This window comes from Hemiscyllium ocellatum, chromosome 23, assembly GCF_020745735.1.
Source record: "Hemiscyllium ocellatum isolate sHemOce1 chromosome 23, sHemOce1.pat.X.cur, whole genome shotgun sequence".
Lineage (NCBI taxonomy): Eukaryota > Metazoa > Chordata > Chondrichthyes > Orectolobiformes > Hemiscylliidae > Hemiscyllium > Hemiscyllium ocellatum.
In genome coordinates, this window is record NC_083423.1 from 16,273,871 (window position 1) to 16,295,724 (window position 21,854).

Genomic DNA, 21,854 nt, shown 5'->3' on the forward strand with positions numbered 1-21,854 from the left:
AGCCTCCATGAAGATGTCTTTGATCAACCATTGCCCCCAGGGCTAGCTATGGTGATCTCCTCATCCCCATCACTCCTGATTTGCTCAATCACCCTAAGCCTGTCCATCTATTACTTGGTGACAATTTCTACCTCTCTCCTTTTCATCTTCATGCCAATGTTTCTGGTATCAATCATGGCCATACCTCAGGAGGCATTCTGACAAAAAATAAAGTTATGTGGCTATTAATGATGTCACTATTGACATAATTGACAAAGTGACACAATACATTGAAATTTCTTCAATCAATTCCTTATGTCAGCAAACATTTCCATTCTATAAGCAGTTGGAGCTATCATTCACAATGCTAATATACTCAATACACATATAAAAATGATGATTTGAGAAATTGGTCATGCAACACAAATTGTCATGTAGCACAAAACTCCCTCTCTACCAGGGTACACATATACCAAGTGAATTGCAATGGTTTAAAAATGTAACTTTCCATTGCTCTTCTGGAATTGTTTTTCCAGATTTCTTTCTTTCATGCCTGTTTTAAAAGAAATCACCATGGCTACAAAAATACTTACAAGTTAGTCATTAAACCACTTCAGTCACACTGAAAACTCAGATACCATTAGTTCAAATTTAATAATCCAAACTCAAAAATAAACGATATTATTAAAATATGTATAAATTATATTCCTTAAATCACACATTGATGCCAAGTCACTCCTTCCCCTGCCCCATTTTGTCTGCCTGGCCAAGGAGGATAGGCCTGTCTCTGAGAAGAAACATCTCAGCAGGCAAGGGTCTGTTAAACTGAACAACACCAGGGTAAGCTGTCCAAATATTCCAAACCATCAAGGCCAATTCAAGAACAAATCCCCTCCATTCTAGCTGCAGAGGTCAGGATTATATTCAGAGGTGATGGAAAGGAGAGGAAGAAAAATAAAAAATAAGGGAAGAAAAATACATGGGAAAAAAACAGCACTTTTGTAAATATATCCTGATTCAGACTCTTAAAATGCCTGCTAATAGCATCATTTTTTCTGTCAGATCTGGTTATCTGGTGATAGATGTAGCTTTTCCAGACTCTCAAAAATGAAAGGAGCTCCAACGATTAAGCTGCGCAAAGTGCTTCCTCATGTGCATTAGGTGCTGCCCTGCAGGCTTATCAAACATTTCAGAATAACTTTTCAGTTCATTTGCAATCTGACAATTGAAGGTTACCAATAATGGAAGAGTCAAAAAGAGATCCTAAAGAACTTCTCTTGGCCTGCCTGCACTATTTGAGAGACTTCATCGCATAACTATCAAACTTTGTGTTGTGGAAGGAAAGTTCATCCACTCACTGACTGCTGCTTCTTCCTTAATGACCAGTAGGACATTTAATGTGTAGACTTGAAAGTGGGAACACCCAAAGATATCAAGCATAGATTGATAATAAAGCATTTATTCAGCACCACAGAAGAATGACTGCAACAATGACAAGGACTGTATATTCTTTGCACTAAGCAGGAGCTGCTTCTAAGACTAATTAGTGAATCCTCAACAATTAATCAAGGTCAAAACCCAATTGATTCTTTCTGAAAACAGTTTTCTATGAGGTTCTCTCTGCTCACCAATACATTGCTGTGACATGGTGTTTTGGATGGTTCTTCTCAAATTTCTTGAACCTTATTCTAGTTTCCATCTTCAGAAGATTGCCATTGAGCCCCATTTCTTCTGCATCCAGGACATCCCTCTTTTGTCATTCCGAGGTGTGAAGGGCACTGCATGCCACAACAATGCATCACATCTTTTCTGGGCTGTATCACAGTCTTCGCCAGAGCTGTGCAAGCATTGAAACCTCATATTAAGGAGGCCGTTGGTGGATTCCACTATGGCTCTGGTGGAAGCATGAGCAGTGTTCCAAACTTGTTCCACATCAATCTGCCAGTTTCATAAAGGTGCTATGAGGCACTATACATAGCTGTCTTAATTTAGTTTCCCTTCCACATTTCTTGTGAAAAATGCATCGACAGGAAAGCTGAGTAATGACTAGAATAGGAAAATAACATTGCTGTAATTTGTTTCTAATTTCATCATTGAATAGGGAGTACACAGCTTGAAGAAGACATATTTTGAGCCTCGATACATTTTGCTGATCCCAATGAGAAAAGAAAAGCACAGGAAAAGATTACTATTAAGAGGGCTGTATGACCAATCGCAAATTGATTTTGCTGTATCCAGAGTTGATACATATATCAGCATGAATCAGGATCACCCAGGATACTTTGATGCTGTTATTAATAGCGGTAAGGGACTTGATCTTTGTTACCTGATTATTGGAAAGATTCACTCATGAACAGTATTTGCACCAAAGTGGTTCTTTCAAATTAAAACAAAGAACTGTGGGATGCTGGAGATCTGAAACAAAAGCAGAAATCGCTGATGAAACTTAGCACGTCTGGCAACTTCTGTGGGGTGAAATCAGAGTTAACGTTTTGAGTCGACTGGCTCTTCAGAGTCTGATGAAGAGTCATTGGGACTCAAAACATTTCTCTACTTTCTCCCCACAGTTGCTGCCAGATCAGCTGAGTTCACCAGCAATTTCTGTTTCTATTTTAGTTCTTTCAAACTCCTGATTGCCATTTTATCTGTTGGGTTTGTCTCACTTCTATTACTTTGGCATTTATCAGTCATCACGGAAACACAAGCAGCCTCAGAGTTAATATGTACTTTAATGAAATCCTTTACTTTTCATTTTCTCAAAATATAATTTATTTTATTTAGTTGTTTCCCATCTATTCCCCAGCAGGGTCTCCATTTCACCGACAGAATTTTTTTCCTCAGGCCTCAATTGATAACCAACCAAAACTGGGTTGCAGATCTGCACATTTTCACAACAGTATTAAATTATAAATTTTACATTATGGAGGCATAACTGAGTTAAATTTTAATTTTGAAAAAAATGCACATTATATTTTTTAATCATAGATGCTATCTGTTAATTATTTACTGAATGACAGGGTGAATACCCTTATACCAGGACTCGACCTATAACTATTGCCTGGGATGATTGTCTCCTTTGGAAATAGGAAGCTGAATTAGATATTCCTCCCCTTGCCCCCTCATCTCTGGAGAAGACATACGTACAAAACGAGAAAGCTTCAATCAAGACTATAGAATTTCTTCCCTTACAGTGTATGTAATAATTGATATGAGGACCATGTGCATACAATTCAGTCTTCTAACTTTGGACGTTTGTTAAATATCCACCTGCAGGTGAAAATGAATGAAACTTATAGCAACAGACAGATTTTGATGATGAATATTCTTATAATGATATAGCTGTGATGCAGCTGGGAGTCTGTAAAGGTCTTTCTCGTGCGTGTCTCTGTTTGGCTTGTCCTAGGATGGATGTGTTGGCCCAGTCGAAGTGGTGTCCTTCCTTATCTGTATGTAAAACAACACAAAAAAAATGACCCTCTCTCACTAGTATCCTTACATAGAGATAAGGAAGGACACCACTTTAACTGGGACAACACATCCATCCTAGGACAAGTCAAACAGAGACACACACCAGAATTCCTAGAAGCATGGCATTCCAACCGGAACTCTATCAACAAACACATTGATTTGGACCCCCTAAGAAAATTAACAGGAAATGACATCATCATAGGAAATGGCATCACTACAGGAAATAACATCACCAGCCTAAGGAAACCCTAACATATAAATAGAAAACAGGAAACAGCAGCAGTGCTGTGTCCAGGGGCTCACTGAAGATGTTGCCTAGTATGGTGATGAAATGTCTGAAAAATGAACCTTCAAGCTCATCAAGAAAACCTACATCCAGTTATTTCATGACTTATTTAGCCAATAACTGTTTGGGTCATGAATCTGTGGAATTCTATACCCTAGAAAACAGTGGATGCTGAGATGTTGAGCAAATTTAAGAAGGAAATAGAGAGGTTTTTAATTAGCAATGGGTCTAAGGATTTACGGAGAACAGGCAGGAAAGTGGAGTTGAAGTTGAGATGAGTTCAGCCAAGATCCTGCTGAATAGTGGATCAGGCTCAAGGGGGTGAAATTGCCTATTCTTGCTCTTACTTATTACGTTTTTATATTCTAATTATGATTTTTAATGCTGATATATTGCCTTTTCAGAAATATATCATGCTTTCCACAACAATGATTTTCCTCATTCTTGTGCTACTAAAACCAGGGATTTTGGGTTATACAAAGTACAGGCATTTGTTTTTCTTATTATAGTTTTATTCATAAGCCATCGACTCCAATAATACTGATTACTTGTTTCTCATGAATATATACTCAATCAAGTTCTCACTTCCATAAACATATAAGCATCACCTTTCCCTGGTTCCATTTGACCTCAGGCATCACTGCCAGACCCTACTAGATGATAACACTGCATTCATTTTTTTAAAGCTCTCCAGTTCCTCAATGTTGTCAGTTCAAACTATCTTTGGCATAATTATTAAAATATACACATTATTTGTTTCAAACAATAGCATGTAACTTCTAAAGAAGAAATAAAAATCGACACATAACTGTGAGGAATATAACTTGGCAAACAGCTGAACACAATCACCTATGTCAAATTTCATTGCTTTAAATTCTGCTAGAGCCCTCAAAGAGTTAAAGTAACTGTGTTTACACCTCTTTTTTTACTTCTTTTATGTGCAGATGACCTTATGCAGGCATACTTGCAGCTGAGCCAGCTGCTCCGTGAGTACCTGAATCTCAAATGCCAAAAAAGTGATGACGAAGACGAAGCTATGAATGGGGACGAATGGCAGGCACCTGGTGAGTGTGTGCTGGAATTTCAGAATGCTGATAGATAGGTGGGTTTTGCAGTAACAAATTGCTAATGTTGCATTTCTATAGTTGCAATTTTCAATGACAGAAATGCAACATTAGGTCTGGGTGGGTTACTTTTTGGAGGGTCAGTGTGGACTTATTGGGCCAAAAGGCCTGTTTCCACATTATAAGGATTCTATGAATCCCTACAATGTGGAAGCAGCCCATTTGGCCTATCAAGTCCACACCTACCCTCTTTACCTACCCTATGCCTGTAACCCTGTACTTACTACAGCTAATCCACTTAACCTATATATCCCTGGATGCAATTGACAATTTAGCATGCCAATCCACCTGACCTACACATCTTTTGAGTGTGAGTGGAAATTGGAGCACCCAGAGGAAACCCACACAGACAAGGGGAGAACTTGTAAACTTCACAGACAATCACCTGAGGGTGGAACTCAATTATGCTTCCTCCAATAGATTGCTAACATTTGGTGCATGGGTCTTGCAGAGCTGATATGATATTGCTAAAGATATTGTCAATCCAATTTATAGCCCTAAATGCAGGTTGCCTGTCATGTAATAATATACAAGCTTTTTTTTGCCATAATATAGCCATTGTATGTAAGTATTCTGATCTCATGAAGGAAAGCTAGTTTTGTAGTTCTTTCTCCTCAACTCACAAAGGTAATTAAACAAATCTTTACAATATTAAAATATCCTTAACCTCTGCTATTCAACTTTAGCCTATGCATTGTTCTTTGCTCCAATAGCATAGAAATCATCACATTCCATTCAGCATTTACTTGAATCTACTCCTACATTTCCCAGGGGCCTTAGGTCTCAAACAAAACTACTTACCCAGCTCTTATAGGGTCATGCAGCACAGAAACAGAACCTTCGATCTAACCAGCCCATGCAAAACATAATCCCAAACTAAACTGGTTCCACCTGCCTGCTCCCGGCCCATATCGTTTAAACCTTTCCGATTCATGTACTTATCCAAATGTCTTTTAAATGTTGTAATTGTACCCACATCCATCACTTCCTCAGGAAGTTTATTCAATGCACAAACTACCCTTTGTGTAAACAATTTGCCCCTAATCTCTTTACTGAATTTACCCAGTCCTGAAAACCAACATCTTAGGGAAAGGCCAACTATCATTAACTCTATCTTTCCTCCTCATTATTTTGCAAACTTTTATAAGATCACCTCTCAACCTCCTATACTCCAGTGAAAAAAGTCCCAGCCTCTCCAGCCTTTCTTTATAACTCAATCCTTCCATACCCGGCAACATCCTGGTAAATCTCTCCCAAATGCCCTCCAGCTTTTTAATATTTTCCTATAATGGATAATCAGAACTAGACACAGTATTCCAGAAGAGGCCTCATCAATGTACTGTGCAACTTCAACATGATTTCCCAATTCCTATACACAAAGGACTGAGCAATGAAGGCAAGCGTGCCAAATGCTTTTTTAACCACCCTGGCTACACGTGACGCAAACTTCAAAGAATTGTGCACCTGAACTCCTCGTCCCTCTGTTCTACATACCCAAGCCCTATCATTAATTCTGTAACGGCTGCCCTTGTTTGTTGTACCAAAATTGTTCGAAGATCCTACTTAAGACAAGACATAGGAGTGGAAGTAAGGCCATTTGGCCCATCGAGTCCACTCCTCCATTCAATCATGGCTGATGGGCATTTCAACTCCACTTACCAGCGTTCTCCCCGTAGCCCTTAATTCCTTGAGACAACAAGAATCTATCAATCTCTGCCTTGAAGACATTTAGCGTCCCGGCCTCCACTGCACTCCGTGGCAATGAATTCCACAGGCCCACCACCCTCTGGTGGAAGAAATGTCTCCGCATTTCTGTTCTGAATTGACCCCCTCTAATTCTAAGGCTGTGTCCACAGGTCCTAGTCTCCTCGCCTAATGGAAACAATTTCCTAGCGTCCACCCTTTCCAAGCCATGTATTATCTTGTACGTCTCTATTAAGTCTCACCTTAATCTTCTAAACGCCAATGAATACAATTCCAGGATCCTCAGCCGTTCCTCATATGTTAGACCTACCATTCCAGGGATCATCCATGTGAATTTCCGCTGGACACGTTCCAGTGCCAGTATGTCCTTCCTGAGGTGTGGGGACCAAAACTGGACACAGTACTCCAAATGGGGCCTAACCAGAGCTTTATAAAGTCTCAGTAGCACATCTCTGCTTTTATATTCCAGCCCTCTTGAGATAAGTGACAACATTGCATTCGCTTTCTTAATCACGGACTCAACCTGCATGTTTACCTTTAGAGAATCCTCGACTAGCACTCCCAGATTCCTTTGTACTTTGGCTTTACTAATTTTCTCACCATTTAGAAAGTAGTCTATGCTTTTATTCTTTTTGCCAAAGTGCAAGACCTCGCACTTGCTCACGTTGAATTCCATCAGCCATTTCCTGGACCACTCTCCCAAACTGTCTAGATCCTTCTGTAGCCTCCCCACTTCCTCAGTACTACCTGCCTGTCCACCTAACTTCGTATCATGTGCAAACTTCGCTAGAATGCCTCCAGTCCCCTCATCCAAATCATTAATATAGCTGTGGCCCCAACACTGAACCCTGCGGGACACCGCTCGTCACCGGCTGCCATTCCAAAAAAGAACCTTTTATCCCAACTCTCTGCCTTCTGTTAGACAGCCAATCCTCAATCCATCCCAGCAGCTCACCTCGAACACCATGGGCCCTCACCTTGCTCAGCAGCCTCCCGTGTGGCACCTTATCAAAGGCCTTTTGAAAGTCTAGATAGACCACATCCACTGGGTTTCCCTGGTCTAACCTACTTGTCACCTCTTCAAAGAATTCCAATAGGTTTGTCAGGCATGACCTCCCCTTACTAAATCCATGTTGACTTGTTCTAATCAGACTCTGCTCTTCTAAGAATTTAGAAACCTCATCCTTAATGATGGATTCTAGAATTTTACCAACAACCGAGGTTAAGCTAATTGGCCTATAATTTTCCATCTTTTGTCTTGATCCTTTCTTGAACAAGGGGGTTACAACAGCCATCTTCCAATCATCCGGGACCTTTCCTGACTCCAGTGACTCTTGAAAGATGTCAACCAATGCCTCAGCTATTTCCTCAGCCACCTCACTCAGAACTCTAGGGTGTATCCCATTGGGGCCAGGAGATTTATCAATTTTAAGACTTTTTAACTTTTCTAGCACTCTCTCTTTTGTAATGGCAACCATACTCAACTCAGCCTCCTAACTCCCTTTAATTGTTGGGATATTACTCATGTCTTCCACTGTGAAAACTGAAGCAAAGTACTTGTTAAGTTCTCCTGCTATTTCCTTATCTCCCATCACTAGGCTTCCTGCATCAGTTTGAAGTGGCCCAATGTCTACTTTTGCCTGTCATTTGTTTCTTATGTACTGAAAGAAACTTTTACTATCATTTCTAATATTACTGGCTAGCCTACCTTCATATTTGATCCTCTCATTTCTTATTACACTCTTTGTTATCCTCTGTTTGTTTTTGTAGCCTTCCCAATCTTCTGATTCCCCACTGCTCTTGGCCACTTTATAGGATCTCTCTTTTTCTTTAAGACATTTCCTGACTTCCTTTGTCAGCCATGGTTGTCTAATCCCTCCCCGGATAATCTTTCTTTTCTTGGGGATGAACCTCTGTATAGTGTCCTCACTTATACCCACAAACTCCTGCCATTTTTGCTCTACTGTCTTCCCGGTTAGCCTCTGCTTCCAGTCTATTTTTGTCAGTTCCTCTCTCATGCCCTCATAATTACCTTTATTTAACTGTAACACCATTACATCCGATTTTGCCTTCTCTCTTTCAAACTCCAGACTGAACTCTACCATATTATGATCGCTACTTCCTAAGGGTTCCCTTACTTTAAGATCTTTTATAGAGTCTGGTTCATTGCAAAGCACTGGGTCCAGAATAGCCTACTCCCTTGTGGGCTCCATGACAAGCTGTTCCAAAAAGCCACCCTGTAAGCATTCCATGAATTCTCTTTCTTTGGATCCACTAGCAACATTATTTACCCAGTCCGCCTGCATATTGAAGTCTCCCATGATCAATGTGACCTTGCCTTTCTGACATGCCTTCTCTATTTCCTGGTACATGTTGCGTCCCTGGTCCTGACCACTGTTAGGAGGTCTATACACGACTCCAATTATGTTTTTTTGCCTTTGTGGTTCCTCAATTCCACCCACACAGACTCCACATCATCCGACACTATGACATTCAGTGCCATAGATTTAATTTTGTTCTTTACTAACAAGGCAACCCCACCCCCCTCTGCCCACCTCCCTGTCTTTTCGATAAGTTGAAAAACCTTGGAGGTCTAACTGCCAGTCCTGACCCCCCTGTAACCACGTCTCTGTGATGCCTACCACATCATAATCATTCACTATTATCTGTGCCATTAGTTCATCTGCTTTGTTATGGATGCTATGAGCATTCAGATAAAGTGCCTTAATGCTAACTTTCTTATCATTAGAGATATTGGAAATCATATGATGTCCTAAGTTATCCTTGCTTTTTGCTGCATTCTCAGTCTGCCTCAATTTTAAATCCGCCTGGACACATGCTATCCTGCTGTTTCTCTTTCCATTTAACGCCATACTCCCTGTCGCTTTCACTTTCCCTTCCCCCCAACTCAGAAGTTTAAAGTCCTACTGACCACCCTATTTATCCTCTTCGCTAGAACATTGGTACCTGATCGGCTCAGGTGGAGACCGTCCCAACGGTACAGATTCCCCCGATCCAAAACTGATGCCAATGCCCCATGAAGTGGAATCCCTCTTTCCCACACCAATCCCTTAACCACGTGTTTACTTGCCTAATTTTCTTGTCCCTATGCCAATTGGCACGTGGCTCGGGCAGTAATCTGGAGATTATGACCCTTGAGGACCTGTGCTTCAATTTCCTGCCTAGTGCTTCGTAATCCCCAAACAGGTCCTCCACCCTAGTCTTGCCTATGTTGTTAGTACCAATGTGGACCACACCAACTGGATCCTCCCCCTCCCGCTCCAATATCCTTTCAAGCCAGTCGGAGATGTCCCACACCCTGGCACCGGGCAGGCAACACACCATGCGAGACTCCCGATCCGGCTTGCAAGGGATACTATCTGTCCCCCTAATTATAGAATCCCCTATAACCACTACTTGTCTATTAGCTCCCCCCTCTTGAATGGCCTTCTGCACCATGGTGCTGTGGTCAGTTGGCTCATCCTGTCCAGAGCCCTTTTCCTCATCCGAACAGGGAGCAAGAATCTCATACCTGTTGGACAAGGTCAAGGGCTGAGACTCCTCCACTCCTGAACTCAGGTTCCCCCTACCTGCCTCACTTACAGTCACACTCTGATGAGCCTGATCACTAGCTGAACGTGAATTACTTAATCTCCCAGGTGTGACTGCCTCCTGAAACAAAGCGTCCAGGTAACTCTCCCCCTCCCGGATGTGCCGCAGTGTTTGAAGCTCAGATTCCAGATCATCAACTCTGATCCGGAGTTCTTCCAGCAACCAACACTTGCTGCAGATGTGGTCACTGCCGTTCACAATGGGATCAGCCAGCTCCCACATCATACAGCTACAGCAGATCACCTGCCCAGCCATCTCTACTTAGTTAGTTAATTACTTAGTTACTTTGTACAAGTTTGAGTTAGAATACTTTCTGATACCTCTCTGCTATAGTCTTTCCCTAAAAAAGGAATTAATATATATATACACACAAAAACGAAGTAAATTTTTAACCAGTCCCTGGTAAAGAAATAGAAAATCCTTACCTTAAAAAAACCCCAGAATAGTTAAGAAGGTTAGAGGAGGAGGGTGGGTGTGAGATACTACAGGTGTAGAATCTTGGGTTTAGCCGCCTTCCTGAGTTATATACTCACTGTTTTCCTTCCCGGCTGCCCCTCTGCTCGCCGTCACTTCCCCTGCTGCTCCCGCTCTTTCTGTGAAGAGAGAGAGAAAAAAAAGCACCGCTGCCCGCTACAGGTAAGTAATTTTAAAACAAACTGTCTTACCTTAGCTGTAGTCTCCCGGGTTCGCTTTTACTCAGCTGCTGCTCCCACTCAAAATTATTACAGCATCAGCTTGTCATGCTGGTACTTTTCTTTTATCAACATCACTCTCTAGTGGGATAATTGATTTCTTTTAATGACTTCATTTAACCATTTTGTTCATCTGTCTTTATAGAAGTTTGTAGGGAGGGAAAGAAGATATTAGCTGGTAATAACAAAGATAAATAGAAAAGCATGATTGGAAACTGAAATACATTTACAAAACTCTGGAAATGTTCAGCCAAGTCGATCAGTGTCTCAGGCTGGGATGGTGGTACATTGGTTAACAGTGCTGCCTCACAGCTCCAGGGACCTGGGTTCAATTCCAGCTCTAGTTGGTTGTCTGTGGAGTTTGTACATTCTCCCCTTGGGTTAGCCGTGGTAAATGTGGGGTTATGGAGATAGGGTGGGTCTGGATATGATGCGTCCAGAGGTGTGGCACAGAATTGATGTGCCAAATAGCCTCTTTCCACACTGTAGGGATTCTGTCTTACAGAAAGTAAGTTGTACTTATAATACTATTTGATTTCAGGCCAAAGTTACTTTTTCAAAATTTCTTTAAGATTTTTTGCTGGGTTTGCTGGTTTGTCCCTTGGACTGAGCGGCTTCCTTAGCCCTTTCAGAGGACAGTTAAAAGTCAATCACCTTGTTACAGATCTAGAGTCAAACGTAGGGTTGACTGGATAGGATGGCAAATTACTTACCATTAGTGAGCCAGATAGGTTTACCCATCAACTGATGGTTTCTTGGCACCATTACTGAGATTTGCTTTATCAATTCCAGATTTGTATTAATTAAATCTAAATTCAGATTCCATCTGCTGCTGTAGTGGTATTTAATTTCATGTCCCAGGATGTTAGCCTTGGCCTCTAGATTGCTAGTGCAATAACATAACATTAAATTATCATTTCACTTCATAAATAGTAGTTAATATCCCCGCCTGTCACACGGGGAACAAGGTTCAATTCCCTGCCAGGAAGGAACCAAGTGTTCGGGGCGGCACGGTCGCACAATGATTAGCACTGCTGCCTCATAGCACCACGGACCTGGGTTCGATTTCAGCCTCAGGCAACTGTCTGTGTGGAGTTTGCATATTCTCCCTGTGTCTGCATGGGTTTCCTCTCACAATCCAAAGTTGTGCAGGTGAAGTGAATTGGACGTGCTAAATTGCCTATAGTGTTCAAGGATGTATAGATTAGGTGCATGAGTCAGGGGTAAATATATGGGAATGGGTCCAGGTGGGATACTCTTCGGAGGGTCGGTGTGGACTTGTTGGGCTGAAGGGCCTGTTTCCACACAGTAGGGATTCTAATTTTAAAATACTGGGCTAGATTTGTAATCCAGAGGTCCAGGGTCATTGATATTTTTATTAGGGTCAAATCTTGTTCGAGCTGGTCATTTTGTAATGTTAGGCATTTTCCTGTAACCTTCACCTTGAAATCCAGCAACCTTCATGACCATTTTAATTTTCTTCTGTACGGCCCCAAAGCAATCATGTTTATTTTTACCCTTTACAGCTGGTAGAATTCAAACCCATAATCTCTGAATTTTTACTTCAATATCATACCCATTACACAAACATACACTGTCAGCATATTAATCTTAGTGACAATCTTCATAGAGATTGCATCAATTTATGTATACAAGCTGATAAAACCAACTCTGCCTGTTCATCACCACACTCAATTCCATGACCAGCAGACCATTTAATTGCTTTCCAGTATCCAGTTAACGACAATCAGTGACTTTCTCCAATTACAGTTGTCAAACAGATGCCATTTTATCTTGGAGTAGATGATTGATTTTAAAATCTAATATTTGATGTTTGAATAGATTTGTCAAAGAACATACCAAGTGACGTTAACCAGTCAAGCAGGAGTAAGATTTCACCATCCAGTGGATTAATGGATTCCTCTACAAGGAACTACTCTTCCAGAATACAGGCTAGACTATCAGCAGAAAAAACAGTCTTGGTAGGAGCAAATTAGGTATTTTACAAAGTGCATCCATAATTTCCTTTACAGCAGAAATGCTAACCAATTTTAGTCAAGGTGTGAATTGATTTAGTTTTGTTCATCATGACTCTGACCATTTCAGATGCTTTTAAAACCAACCTCATATTCTGAAGTGTTTGGTTTGTATCTATCATACACACACGTTTTGAGAGAATAGCTATGCATTTTTATGGTGTATTTTAAACAACATCAAGTGATATTTCTATTCAACTTCCCAATACTTTGATAGAATATGAACTCAGTGGTGAGATGGAATTTGAAACTTGAGGGCATTGTTTAGTAGAAACAAAAAACATTTTGCTTGCTATCTAGACAGCCAGTGAGAGTCCTGCATTCCCCTTTATATGGGAAGTCCCATCAAATTATTTATCAGTTAAGCACTTAACTGGGCAGCAGCAAATATTCCCTGGGATCAAGGACCCCAAGAGATGGATATTCTTCCTACCAAGCGTTACTGGAGACCAGCAACCCTTCATTATTTGGCAGCACAACCAAGGAAGATCAAGGATTAGGACTGCAGACACTCAGGTGTAGATGAGTGATAACAGGAGATGTTCAGCAGTGGGGTACAGAATGGCTGTCAATGCTCTGCCCACACCTCTCCCAAAATCCCCACCACCACCCCCCTCCCACCCCCAAAGATGGTAAGTTAATGGGATTCTCACCTGGCATGCACCTACCTGATTAAACGTCAGCACGCCATCACTAAACACACAATGGGGAAAGGCTTGAACTTCTGCTCTTAAACAGGATCTTCTGCATTCCTTTCTCATTTAAGCTACCCACTAAATTCTTATGAAAATATCACATTCCTGGTTGATCTATTCTAATAATGGATTCAAGCTTGGGTAGATTTTTTTTTACCAGGTGCAGATTCTGGGCAGCCAAGGTGAAGAGGACCCAGTAGGGCCACAAATAGCTGTTAAGAGAGTGCCTCAGGGCAGACTCATCAGAGACACTTTCAGTACATAACTATGCAACATCTGTAATAACCAGGTCGCACGATATAATTTAAATTTACAATCATTCACGAAAAATCATTTATCATGACAAGCAGAATTCCCCTGAGGAAAACATTCCTTCCTATTCCAGTGAAATTTTTAAAGTTTTCAATAAAAGTCATAAGCAAAATCAATATATGACAATCAATAAAAAATAATGTATTATATCTAGAACTTCATAACTCACTGAACAGTCACTTCCCTCATGACCTGGCTTGTTTTCCTATGTCCTATTGGAGCCATGTTGGCACTGTCCTGTATGCTGACTCAGTTTAACAGCAGTCCGGGAGATGATTCCTGCAGCTGAGCACTCTGAACCACTTAACCCATGGCTCTCTAGTAATTTTCTGAACCTCCCACATGTATCTCATCAACTGATGGCGAGTCTCACACTTTTGTCATAGGGTGGGTAGTCTGGTGGCCACAACTCCAATCTAACTGGATTGTCAGTGTTGGATCATAGAATTTGGAACTTTGGGGCCTTTGTTTATTCAATTTAATTGGAAGGTTTCCTCTGCATTCTGAACCAGACCGTTTTCTGTCATAAACTTACAAGCTGAGGCTCCAATATTGAGTTTAAAATAAAATATTTTTTATGCATATTCAAATGTCACTTGATGGTGCAAAACTTGAGTGTTGCTATAAAAAGAGCCATAATGTTAAAACTTTTCCTCTGCACATATTAAGACAGAATCAAAAGATTACAAATTTAGTTCTTGCTGCTGCTGCTATGCAGTAATATTCTCCACTAACACAAAGCTGCTATCAAAATGAAACCAATTCTGCCTGCCACACAAATGGATAATTTATTTGAATTTCAATATCACTGTGTTGCCAGGCATGTTTTTGTATTTCCCATTAATGATGAATTGTATCAAACACATGTCCTTTGTTGCTCTTAACAGGCAGAGAATGCATTGCATTTGGCCATCCACCCTATTTTTTTCTTGCTTTGATTCTGTGAGGAACCTTGAATCATTTTTTTTGTGTTAAATGCATTTTATAAGTTGTTGTTGTTTACTTGGTTGTGATGGTGTTAATATGCTCCACAGTATATTAAAATCTAATTAACATAGTTAAAATAGTAAAATAGCATGGATACGTGACTAGTAAATATCCTGTTGCTATTAAGCTTCCTAATCACAGTGCAAACTGTGATCTTTCACAGTTAGGTCTCCTGATTTATATTTTTCTTTCACATCAGGATTTAAATTTAATGGCTTTTAATTCAACATAATAGATTTGGAGCACCATTAAATCTGTTGTAAGCTTTCCAAGCCCTCTTCCTACCTACTTTTGTACCTCACTTGCATTGGCTACATCCTTTCAATGGTAATAATAGTAAAAACAACAAATTTATACAGTCCATTCAATACCAACAACTTGTATTTATATAGAATTTTTGACTCAATGAACATTCCAAAGCATTTCACAGCAATCTTATAAACAAAATATGACACCAAGCCACAGAAGGAGATGTTAGGTCTGTGACAAAAGCTCAGCACAAGAGGCAGGTTTTAAGGAACACATCAAAGCCAGAAAGTGAAATAAAGAGGCAAAGAGGTGTAGGGAGAGAATTCCAGAGCATAACATCTTGGGGGCTGATCCAGAGGAGCCTGGTTGAATAATGTGTCCATAATCACTGAAAGTAGTTAATAAAATACACAGCATCCTAACCTTTGTAAATAGGGTATAGAGTACAAGAAAGTTTTGTTGAACATGTCTTACTGTGAGTCCAATTCAGGGCATAATATAGGAAATGTGAAAGCATTGGAGAGAGTTTAGGAGAGATTCACAAAAATGATGCAAAAAACAAGACATTTCAGTTGTGAACATTGATTGGACTGTGATTGGGACTGCTTCCCTTGGAGAGGAGAAGGTGGATATTTGTTAGAGGTATTTAAAATGATTAGGATTCTGTACAATGTGGAAGGGAATAACTTCCCATTTGTGGAAGTTCAACAACTTGAGGAGATGGTTATAATTGCGAAACAAGCAATGGATACAAAATGAGAATTATTTCCATACAGAAACTGTTTAGGATTTGGAATACACTGCCTGAGAGTGTGGTGGAAATTTGGTCTGCAGCGGTTGATAAGAGGACCAACACGAGGAAAAAGCATATTTCACCTTCTCATGAATTGCAGATGCGCCTGCCCATGAGAGTATTGGTAAGACACACTGCACTGTGGAGATGAAGTCAGAATTCACACAATAACAAGTTATAGTCCAACAGGTTTATTTTAAATCATAAGCTTTTGGAATGCTGCTCCTTCATCAGGTGAAGTCCACACCTATGGAGATGAAGTATGTCTTCACATTAAGAATCCCCTCGTCATGCTGTGTGGCAGTGCTAAATGGAATGGGCTTCAGACAGATTTAACAACTCAAGTCTGGGTATCCATGATGTGCTGTAGGGTATCAGTAGCAGTAGAATCATAGTCCAACACAATCTGCAACCTCATCGCACAGCTTATCTACCACTTCACCATTATCATCAAGCCTAGGATCAATGTTAGTTCAATGAACAAGGCATGCCAGTAGCAGCACCAAACGTACCTAAAACTAGGGTCTCAACCTGGTGAAGCTACAAAAACTGCACAACATGAATGCAAAACAGCATAAGCAATAAGTGATAGAAAGAGCTAAGCAATTCCACAAATGATGGATAAGATCTAACCTATATACTCCTGCCACATCTAGTTGTGAGTGATGATGGACAATTGAATAACTCACTGCAAGAGGTGATGCCACAAATATCCCCATTCTCAATAACATGGGATCTCAACATATCAATGCAAAAAGTAAGTTTGAAGAGTTTGCAACACTTTTCAGCCAGAAATGCCCAGTAGATGATCCATTTCCAGCGTCCTTCAGATGTCCTCAGCATCATAGTCAATTTTATTCACTTCAAGTGATATTGAGAAACATGACGGAGGCATTATATGCTGCAAAGGCAATGGGCCTTAATAGCACTTTGGCAATGTTCTAAAGATTTAAGCTCCAGAGTTTGCGATGTTCCGAGGCAAAGCTATTCCAGTACAGTTGCAACACTGGCAACTACCCAACAATGTGGAAACTTGCCCAAATGTGTCCTGTCAACAAAATACAAATCCAACCTGACTAATTACCATCCCATCAGTATATCTGAATCATCAGCAAAGTGAAGGAAAACATCATTGACAGTGCAATCGAGCAGCACTTGCTTAGCAGTAACCAGTTCACTGACTCTCAGTTTGGATTCCACTAGACCACAGTTGCTGACCTCATAATAGCTTTAATTCAAAGATGGGCAGAAGAGTTGAATTCCAGAAATGTACTGGAAGTGACCGTCCTTGGTATCAAGGCTGTATTTGGATGTGTGTGGCATTGAGAAGTCCTAGCAAAACTGGAGTCAGTGGAACTCAGAGGGAAATTCTTTTCTGGTTAGAGTCATACCTGGCACATGGCTCTATCCATGGGAAATCATGTCTCACAAACTTGATTGAGTTTTTGAAGAAGTAACAAAGAGGATTAATGAGGGCAGAATGGTGGATGTGATCTATATGGATTTCAGTAAGGCGTTCAACAAGCTTCCCCATGGGAGGCTGGTTAGCAAGGTTAGATCTCATGGAATACAGGGAGAACTAGCCATTTGGATAAAGAACTGGCTTGAAGGAATAAGACAGAGGGTAGTGATGGAAGGTTGTTTTTCAGACTGGAGGCCTGTGACCAATGGAGTGCCACAAGGATTGATGCTGGGTCCACTACTTTTCATCATTTATATAAATGATTTGGATGTGAGCATAAGAGGTATAGTTAGTAAGTTTGCTGATGACCCCAAAATTGGACGTGTAGTGGACAGAGAAGAAGGTCACCTTAGATTACAATGGGTTCTTTATCAGATAGGCCAATGGGCTGAGAAATGGCAGCTGGAGTATAATTTAGATAAATACAAGGTGCTAGATTTTGGGAAAGCAAATCTTAGCAGGACTTATACACTTAATGGTAAGGTCCTAGGGAATGTTGCTGAACAAAGAGACCTTGGAGTGCAGGTTCATAGCTCCTTGAAAGTGGAGTCACAGGTAGATAGGATAGTGAAGAAGGTGTTTGGCATGCTTTCCGTTATTGGTCAGAGTATTGAGTACAGGAGTTGGGAGGTCATGTTGCGGCTGTACAGGACATTGGTTAGGCCACTTTTGGAATATTGTGTGCAATTCTGCTCTCCTTCCTGTTGGAAAGATGTTGTGAAACTTGAAAGGGTTAAGAAAAGATTTACAAGGATGTTGCCAGGCTTGGAGGATTTGAGCTATAGGGAGAGGCTGAACAGAGTAGGGGTATTTTCCTTGGAGCCTAGGAGGCTGAGGGGTGACCTTATAGAAATTTATAAAATCATGAGGGCCGTGGATGGGATAAATAGACAAAGTCTTTTCCCTGGGGTGGGAGAATCCAGAACTAGAGGGCATAGATTGAGTGTGAAAGGGGAAAGATATAAAAGAGAACTAAGGGACAACTTTTTCACGCAAAGAGTGATGCGAGTATGGGATGAGCTGCCAGAGGAAGTGGTGGATGCTGGTACAATTGCAGCATTAAAAAGACATCTGGATGAGTATATGAATAGGAAGGGTTTGGAGGGATATGGGCCAAGTGCTGGCAGGTGGGACTAGACTAGGTTAAGATATTCAGTCAGCATGGACGAGTTGGACCAAAGGGTCTGTTTCTGTGCTGTATGTCTCTATGACTGCGCCTATGAGGACCCAGCATCAGTATGGTTCGATATTAAGGCTTCCCAGGCAAAGTGTCCTCTTATTAGTTTGTTATTTTAGACAATATAAGGACAGTTGAGGAATATTGCTATAATCCAATAATTATTAATACTGTCAAAGCATGGAAGTCAATGCAGTAGAGTGAGGGTAATGTGTCTAAAATATCTTTTCTTACCCCTATAGTTGGGGAGTCTTAGGAGAATACCTGGATCCCTTATACATCACGGCCTGTCGATCCTTCTCCAGCATTCTGGAAGCTTCCATAACTCTCTGTTTGTCCCTTTAGCACTGGAAACGCAACAAGACTGGGTGGGGGCACTGGTCCATGCTGGACCTGCATACGGCAATCCAGTGAACTCTGTTCATGACCCGGCGCACCTCAGCATCCCAACCAAGAAATTGCAGCAGCCACTCTTCAAAAAAAATCTTGCTGACTGCTCACCTTCCACTCCCTCCAGCTGCTCAACAACATGGATATTCTTTCTCCTACCTCTATTTTTGAGGTCACCGACCTGTTTGGTTAAGGCCCAGACCTGTTTCTTAAGGGCCTGGATCCACTCCGTCGAGTACTTGAACACAGTCTCCGATGTTGCAAGTCGTCACTCAACCTCTTCCATCTTCTTTCTGAGCCCTTCAAGCTCCTTCTCATGCTCATGCAGCATGGCCGAAATTGGCACCAGCCGAGTACGACACTCCCTGATCGATGCCTCGATCATCTCCCAGAGCTTCGCGAATTGTACAGCTATTGTCTGTTAGGTCGGTGATTCCATCGCATTGGAGAGGAAGCTGCAGCTGTGGTTGCATTCATAGTTGTGAGCGTGCCTGATGTCATCGGCGAATGTCCTGTCTATTGGGACTTAGTTGAGCCTTAGTCATCCTCACTTACCTAAACAAAATTTAAACAGTTCCACAAGTATTTAACACCAATTTTTTTTCCAAAAACATTTAAGTTATAGGGGGGGGAAGCAAAAACGCCACTATGCCTGGGTTGGGGTGCAGAGCTCAGGAAGGCAGACCTTTCAGTTCGCCACCATCTTGCATCCCCCAGAAATGCTTTTTTAATCTGTTGTTTATAAGATCTAGTTTTTTTTTGCTTTGTTTAGATATATTTCACAATGTTCTGTTTGTTGTTTAGGAACAATATTCTTTGGAACAACGCCAGAAGGTGGCACGGGAAGCTGTGAAGGGAAAAGCTCCAGGTCCATGCAACCACCTGTTCAGAAGGTGATTAGCCTTGAATTCCTCTGATTCATGAGATTCAGTTCAGTGTGTTGACCAAACTTTAGCTCTCCAATGTGACATTGTTATGTTCCTAGCTGAGAGTCTTAGACAAGTATTAGTTTCACCGGGCATAATTAGAACTATTACTAATTAATATATCTATATTCTATTGCAATAACTCTGCCATCAGTGATATGATGCTGAATAAGGGTCACTGGACCTGAAATGCTAACTCTGCTTTCTCTTCACATGCTGCCAGATCTGCTGAGTTTCTACAACAATTTCTGTTTTTGTTTCAGATTTCCAGCATCCACAATTCTTTTAAAAACTGAAAGAACTGCAAATGCTGTAAATCAGATTTAAAAACCCAGAAGTTACGGAAAAAAATCTCAGCAGGTCTGGCAGCATCTGTGAAGAAAAGTCAATGTTAATGTTTTGTGTCCAGTGACCCTTCCTCAAAACCATACTGCTTTTAAAACTTAAAATGTTTTCTGGCCAGTGCCATCTTTGCTTCAGTCTCTCATGCCAGACCCTGTCAAAAGCCTTACTGAATTCTATCTAAGCCACATCCACTCCACTGCCCTCATGTACATATCTAGTCATCTCCTCAAAAAATGCAGTCAAACTGGTGGACAAGTGAGTTACTTACCCCACTTTCCTCAGTTCTAGTGCAAGTGTTCCTAAAACCAGAATAAACTTCTCCTACACCGGTCTTTGAGTGACACATTTTCTGATCGTATTTGCTCTGAACCAGACTGCACAGGGTTCAGTTTGTTACCACCATTCTACCCTGGATTGTTTTCCCAAGGTGGCACTGGGCAGGAAGGCCTACCCATCTGCAACTGATGGGTAACCAATAAGTATTTGAAAAGGGTCGAGACTGTGGTGCTGGAAAAGCACAGCAGGTCAGGCAGCATCCAAGGATCAGGAGAATCCCTGATGAAGGGCTTATGCCCGAAACGTTAATTCTCCTGTTCCTCAGTTGCTGCCTGATCTGCTGGGCTTTTCCAGCACCACACTCCCAACTCTGATCTCCAGCATCTGCAGTCCTCATTTTCTCCAAAGTATGTGACAAGCCAATTAAGACCAATTAATAGTAAACTCCCAGTTGACCGGCAGGCATTATTATTATTCTAATATATTGTTAATTTAAAAGCAATCATGAATCACTGTACTGACTTGATAGGAATGAAGGAGAGGAAAGAGATCTGAGTGATGAATATCTTTAACCTTTTTCAAAAGAGAGGAAATGAATCTAATAGTAATGAATTCTCTTCCTGTAGGGTTCGAAACTTTCCCAACATAAGCAGCACTAGCGGTGTTGTATCAAAAATCACATCCTTCACATCCCTTGTTCCTGTTTTAAGTTCAACTGGATATGAAGAGAGCTCAGACAATTTATCTCATTTGATGAGGTATGCCTATTTCAATATCATTTCAAGTTTTTTTTATTGAGAGTAAGAGGGACGTTTTAAAAATTGCTTTTCAGTACAGGTAGTTCTGGTATAATGCATGTTTCGGCAGTGCTATTTGGTTATAACGTAGCTGAAGAATTTTTGAGAATGCTTAACTCCATTGGCAATAGCGTGATTTCAGCGGAGATCGGTTCACACACTTCATTCTGTGCACGCTGCGATGTGCACGCCAACATCTCGACACCGTTCTGGTGTCCGTGCATGTGCGATGTCAGTGCTGGTCTTCGTGCCATTCTGTGCAAGTGCTGACATCAGCTACCAACAGAGCAGCTTTCAGTGAAGGATACTGTATAGAGAGCAGCTTTCTTACATTTTTTAAATGTATTGTGTGAAATTTACTTTTGTTTTGTTAATAATATGATTACAACCTTCAATCAGGCTGTGCTATACTTTGTGTTACACGTTTAGGTCATTTTTGAGCGATCGTGAGTGATATACTTTGCAGGTCTGCCCCTAACCACACTTTTCCCACAGGCCCCATTATCTACTAAACGATTTTCTATTAAGCGAGGTTTCGCTAGAA

General features: G+C 41.0%; 1 protein-coding gene and 1 long non-coding RNA gene across 2 annotated transcripts in view; both read left to right on the forward strand.

Annotated features, from left to right (window-relative positions):
• The window catches only part of lrguk (leucine-rich repeats and guanylate kinase domain containing), a 128,434-nt gene extending 123,599 nt beyond the window's left edge, over positions 1 to 4,835 (forward strand). The window contains exons 14-15 of the mRNA XM_060842526.1: positions 2,081 to 2,282; positions 4,678 to 4,835. Of these exons, the coding sequence (XP_060698509.1) occupies positions 2,081 to 2,282; positions 4,678 to 4,835 (360 nt within the window). The remainder of the gene's footprint in view (positions 1 to 2,080; positions 2,283 to 4,677) is intronic.
• A 7,952-nt stretch (positions 4,836 to 12,787) lies between these two features.
• Positions 12,788 to 21,208, forward strand: LOC132826827 (uncharacterized). The gene is made up of 3 exons (XR_009645919.1): positions 12,788 to 12,847; positions 19,771 to 19,859; positions 21,140 to 21,208. It is a non-coding gene; the product is annotated as an uncharacterized LOC132826827 (long non-coding RNA).
• Positions 21,209 to 21,854: the final 646 nt, after the last annotated feature.